Source organism: Pygocentrus nattereri, chromosome 16, assembly GCF_015220715.1.
Source record: "Pygocentrus nattereri isolate fPygNat1 chromosome 16, fPygNat1.pri, whole genome shotgun sequence".
In the NCBI taxonomy this organism is placed as follows: Eukaryota; Metazoa; Chordata; class Actinopteri; order Characiformes; family Serrasalmidae; genus Pygocentrus; species Pygocentrus nattereri.
In genome coordinates this window covers 37,665,225-37,671,245 of record NC_051226.1, presented here as the reverse complement: position 1 = coordinate 37,671,245, position 6,021 = coordinate 37,665,225, and the positions used below count along the sequence as shown (strand labels likewise).

The 6,021-nt window shown below is 45.2% G+C and overlaps 1 protein-coding gene across 1 annotated transcript; it reads right to left on the bottom strand.

Annotated features, from left to right (window-relative positions):
- Positions 1-2,840: 2,840 nt before the first annotated feature.
- Positions 2,841-5,805, bottom strand: LOC108439566 (cytochrome b-c1 complex subunit 9). The gene is made up of 2 exons (XM_017718033.2): positions 5,627-5,805; positions 2,841-3,140 (listed from the first exon to the last, which is right to left on the bottom strand). Exons 1-2 carry the CDS (start codon positions 5,765-5,767, stop codon positions 3,096-3,098), a joined length of 186 nt encoding a protein of 61 aa, XP_017573522.1. The 5' UTR covers positions 5,768-5,805; the 3' UTR covers positions 2,841-3,095.
- Between the last annotated feature and the right edge of the window lie 216 nt (positions 5,806-6,021).

Genomic DNA, 6,021 nt, shown 5'->3' with positions numbered 1-6,021 from the left:
GCTTTAAGTAGAGGAGTTTAACCGAATAACACTGATTATTTCAAGATCACAGTACTTATCTCAAGATAATAACTGTTATCTTCAGATCACAAGATACTGATCTCAAGATAACTTTGTTATAACATTGTGATCTTGACATCACAAGATACTTAACTCATTATCTCAAGATAACTTTAATATTTGGTGATCATAAGATGCTTAGCTGGTAAACTTTGTTATCTCGAGATTAGAAGATAATTAACTAATTATCAACTTTGTTATCTTGAGATCACAAGATATTTGTGATCTCAAAATAACAATCTTATTTTGGATTCTTATCTTGTTAACTCAATCCTAAAACATGGCCTCAACTTAGTAAGGCATGGGAATGAGCTGCTCAAGTTGTGGCCATGTGGGAACGAGATCATGGTTTACTAAGTCGTGGCCACGCATTAGGATCTTGTTCCCACACTATACTAAGTTGTAGTCATGACTTAATTATCTCATTCCCACTCCATACTAAGTTATGGTCACACATTATTTTTATTTATACAGGATGTCTCTAGAGTCACTCATTATGTCAAGATCCCAATATACTTATCTCAAGATAATAACTGTTATCTTGAGATCACAAGATACAGTTTTTTTAGAGTGACTGGTACATTTTGAAACTTTCAGTGTTTATATGTCAAAAAAAGAGGAAACTGAGTTCAGCTTCTTTTATTATAAGGGTTTAAAATGACATCACCGTCTATTAGACTGGAGAGAAGAGCTACAGCCTCACACGACGCCCAGCTTCTGAATGGAGCTTATGGAGTATGAACGTCAATCAATGCACTGGATGTAAGTAGGTTTGGCCCAAGAATCCTTATAAGATTAAACTCAGGGTAGTTCTGTGTGGTAAGCCTTATTGCATTGCTGAGGATGCTGATGGTCAGCCAAACTCTTCATGCAAGACAATGACATGTCAACAATGCAGGCCATTGAAACTCTTGCCTGACGCTCCTCCCTGTGATTCAGTGTCTGTTGCTCCACCGTTTAATGAGCACAGTTCATTCCCTGGAGCAGAGCCTAGTGTTAGAACATCAAGAGCCGTAGTGTTTCCTGCGCAGCCGAACGTGTTAGGTGTTAAATTAGAGTGGGTTTAATTTAGCTATGCTTTTATAGCCTGAGCTAAAGTTACATGATTGCTATGTTACTGTTGCTTTCACTGCGCCAGCCGTGAAGAGTTCCTTTAGCTAATGAAATAGATGGTTTAAAACATCGGCATCATTAAAAGAACAGTAGAAAATCCTCAGAATCTTGTTTTAAATAAGAGTTTGATGTAGTATGTAAATATTATTTAAGTTTCAAAGTGTACCATCCACTCCCCAATACACACAGACCACGTATGGAAACTAAGGTGAAAAAAACAGGCCATTTAAAATGTACATTTACATCTAGAGTCCGTCTACAGCACCTTAGCCCTGCCCGTTCTAGAACTTTCTGTGAGGGAGCTTGGGAGGTGGACGTCTGGTTCCTATCACTGTGAGCACGGTCTCTAATACTCTAGCCACTCTGAATTACCTGAAGGTGCAGTGTGTTTAGAATTAGGTCTCTTGTTCAGTTTAGAATCAGCAAAGACCATCTTAACGCCTTTATAGCTAAATTATTGATTTCAGTTATTATTGAAAAGTTATTTTCAGAGGGTTTGTGGGGTTTGGACACTGCAGCTTTACGTCACGGGGCACCCAAGGGTTTTAATCTGAGCCTGCAGACAAAAGGGAACCAACTGGGGGTTCATTTAGTTATACTGGATGCTTAATTTGATACAAGAGCAGCCTTTTAAAGAACGAAATGGTTTCTAGTGACACCCAGTGGTCGAAATGTCTAATTACAAGCTTCCAACTGTCAAAATATCTAGCATCTTTACAGTATGGACCCACTTAATTTCATTATTTGTTACATGTTTCTAGTATTTTTCTATTTTGTCTTATTATATTGACTTATTTAAAATAATTCCCATGTGATTATGACTTCAATTGTATTATTTTAGGGACGAATTTAAATATATTCACCACCGGGTGTCACTAAATTGTGTTCCAGTGACACCCAGCGGTGAATAGGTCTAATTACACTCTTCTTGCTGTGAAAACAACGAGCATCTTTACAGTAAGAACCCAGTTAGTTTTATTATTTACATATAATCTAGAATTTTATCCGCTTCTTTCTTCTTATATTGACTTACTAGACTTTATTAAACCTTAAAATAATTCTCATGTGATCATGATTTACATAAGTCACAAAATGACTTTGTGGCCCGTCCTTCAATCGGATGCAAAATGAATGGCAGATATGCCTGCTAGGGTTGAGGGCTGCCTGCTTCAAGCCAACACAGCCAACCGTACACTAGACTGTAGCCCATGTTTCTCTGATCCCCCCCGGACCCCCACGGACCCTCACAGAGCAGGTACTATTTGGGTGGTGGGTCATTCTCAGCACTGCAGTAACACTGACGTTGGTCTGAGTGGATCAGACACAGCAGTGATGCTGGAGTTTTCAAACACCTCAGTGTTGCTGCTGGACTGAGAACCAAAAATATCCAGCCAGCAGCGTCCTGTGACCACAGATGAAGGACTAGAGGATGACCAACACAAACTGTGCAGCAGCAGATGAGCTGTCGTCTCTGACTTTACATCTACAAGGTGGACGACAAGGTAGGAGTGTGTAATAGAGTGGACAGTGAGTGGACACAGTGTTTAAAAACTCAGCTGAAATCCTCAGAGTGAACACGTCTGACAGGCCTGAGACTGGGGGTCTCTTGTTACTCTCACCCCCAATTACAGGCCTACAGCCAAACAGCTAAATAAACCACAAGCGACCGTTATTTAATGGATTTATTAACAACTTTTAAATTTACATTTACAAACTGTGAGGAACATGAGGCATAACACAACGCTAAGGAGGGGCATCTTGATGGTTTCGGCATTCCATGATGGTCATAGCCAGACTCTCCAGCTCCCCATGCAGTGTCTGAAGAAGAGTCAACACCAGGACGATGTCCAAGCTGCGGATGATCTCGGGAATGGGACGGCGGCTGGACCCTCCGGCCAAGAAGCGGCATCGAACCACACCGGTCACTCCTCCTTCTCGTAGTTGTGTTTAATATGTTTCCACAGTTTCTAAAAGAATAGCAACAGTCGTAGACGTTAGTAAGACAATGACTGAGTTCTATTAGACAGCAACTACAATCAGACAACTAGACAGCTGGGACTTTCAGCCTGATAAACAGCAGCACCCATCAAAACTTCCAGGGAGCCAGTGAAGTGCTGGACATTATGTGAGGACTAATGTGCAGGATACACTGACTGAGCACTTTATTAAGAACACTACACTATCACTAAGTAAGGCTTCCGTTTATTCTCAAAACAGCCAGAATTCTTCACGGCTTGGACTCCACAAGATGTTGGAAATACAAGGCGACTCAAAAAGATTCATCCGATTTCAAAGCGGCGTATTTTTACGACTGTGAGGCGCCGAGGAACCAATCACATTCCAACTGTAAGAGGGGGCCATAGAGTTCCTGACTGGCTCCTTCAGTCTGAGAGGAGCTGAGACCCCTGAGCAGAACGTTCTGCGTTCTCCACGTCAATAAGAGTGAATCCGTCAGAACTGAGCAGCGGGATTTTCATCAGCAGTGAAGCTCCAGCAGCTCAGAGCGTTCGGCGCTGGTTCCACAGCACTGGATGATCTCCGAAATCCCACTGAAAGAGCCGTGAGAGCAGCGACGCCTGACACGCTCAGTCCCGTCTGGGATGAGTCTGACTGTGGTGTTGATGTCGTCCGTCCAGCTGGAGGAGGTTCAGACTGAGACCTTGTAGAATTACATAATAAACTTTATGATCATTTAAACCGTTTACAGCTCACTGCACTGATCTGTGATGATTTACAGGTGAAATCAATCATTTAAAAATCAGACGAATCTTTGTGAATCACTCTGTATTGTGGAGACGCTGGTCCATGTTGACCTCCTTCAGATCCTCCAGGTGCCCTTCGTGCATTCCGAGACACTTTTCTACTCACTACAATTGTAGATCAGTTATCCGAGTTACCGTAGCCTTTCTGTCAGCTCGAAGCAGTCTGGCCATTCTCCGCTGACCTCTCCCACCAGTGGAACTGGATGTTTTCTCTTTACTGTACCACTCTGAGTGACTCTAGAGCAGGAGCCACCAACCCTGCTCCTGCAGATGTACCTTCCTGTAGAGTCTAGATGCGACTCCAATCTATGACACCTAATTAACTGCTTCAGAAGTCCTTGACTGGCTGGATCAGATGGTGTTGGGTGAAGGAAGGGGCAGTATGTCAGATGCAGGTTGGAACTAAACTCTGAAGGAAAGTAGATCTCCATGGAGAGGGCTGCTGACCGCTGCTCTAGAGACAGCAGCGAGTGAAAACCCCAGATCATCTGTTACGGATGACGGGGCACCAATAATCATGCCAGACCGCTGAGATAACCTATTCCTCCATTCTGGTGGCTGATGTGAACATTACCTGAAGCTGCGGAACCATATCTGCAGGATTTTATGGACTGCTGCATGAATGACCAGGTGTACAGGTGTTCCTAATAAAGTGCCCAGTGAGTGTTAATTGATGCTTAATTGATCCTCCTGAATGAGCCCATGTTCTCTTAAGTTCTTTTTACTGTACAGACATACACTGATCAAGCATAACAGTAACACTATCTTGTTCCTACACTCACTGTCCACTTTCTCGGCTCCGCTGACCACACAGTTTCACTCTGTAGTTCTACAGTTACAGACTGTAGTCCATCTGTTCCTCTGATACTCTGTTACCCTGTTCTTCAGTGGTCAGGACCCCCATGGACCCTCACAGAGCAGGTACTGTTTGGGTGGTGGATCATTCTCAGCAGTAGTGCAGCAGCAGATGAGCTGTCGTCTCTGACTTTACATCTACAAGGTGGACCAACAAGGTAGGAGTGTCTAATAGAGTGGACAGTGAGTGGACACAGTGTTTAAAAACTCCAGCAGCAGTGCTGTGTCTGATCCACTCGCACCACCGCAACACGTCAGCGTCACTGCAGTGCTTAGAATGAGCCACCACCCAAAAAACATGCTCCCTGGTGGTCCTAACCGTAGAAAAACAATGTGAAAGGGGGCTAAGGAGGTCTGCAGAATCAGATGGACTACAGTCTGTAACTGTAGAACTACATCGTGCAGCTGATAAAACGGACAGCGAGCGCAGAAACCAGGCGATCTGACGTCGTGGCTGACCGGGGTGGATGTAAACTCTCTGACACGGAGGGAAATTTCATTTCACTCTCAGACTCCATGAAGTCCCGTTCGCTAGCTAAGCTAACGGCTAGCAGCAGAGCTAACAGCTAGAACTGACGGCTGCTCAGCAACCGGACGTCGTGTCTCAGTTACACAGGCCAGGTGTGGCCCCGTGGGGCCTCGGTCGCCGTTTTAGTCGGAAGGGTTTATTATTTTCCACAATTACACCGACACGCGGCCTGTTTCAGCGCTCGGTGGGGGCTAGCGCTGGCTAGCCGCGTCCTCTGAGGCGCCGCGGTAAGGTCAGCCTTTAGCTTTAGCCTTAGCTACACGGGTCACGGCTTCCTCCGCTAAAACACCCAGAAAAACAGCCTCACCCCTCGGTTTAAATTCTCATACAGCGCGTCTCCGGCCTGGTCGAACACCCGCTCGAACACCACGGCTCCCACCATGATAGTGACGGCGAAAGTCGACGTCCTTTTGAACAGCAGGTTGTAAACGCTCCTCGACAGCGCCATGATGAACCGGGCTTCGGCGGAGGGAGGGGCGGGGCTTTACTGTGTCAATCGAAGGGAGAGGGGCGGGGCTTTACTGTGTCAATCGAATGGGGAGGGGCGGGGCTTTACTGTGTCAATCGAATGGAGGGGGGCGTGGCTTTACTGTGTCTATCGAATGGAGAGGGGCGGGGCTTTACTGTCAATCGAATGGAGGGCGGGGCTTTATTGTGTCAATCGCAGCAAGAGGGGCGGGGCTTCATGTGTCGACTAACCCC

What these genes read in the sequence shown, in the direction of transcription:
- LOC108439566 (XM_017718033.2), bottom strand. Translation starts at nt 5,767, where the DNA reads ATGGCGCTGTCGAGGAGCGTTTACAACCTGCTGTTCAAAAGGACGTCG. An exon ending in ATGAGAATTTAAACCGAGGG is followed by an intron (nt 3,141 to 5,626) that starts GTGAGGCTGTTT and finishes CTATTCTTTTAG; the next exon opens with AAACTGTGGAAACATATTAA.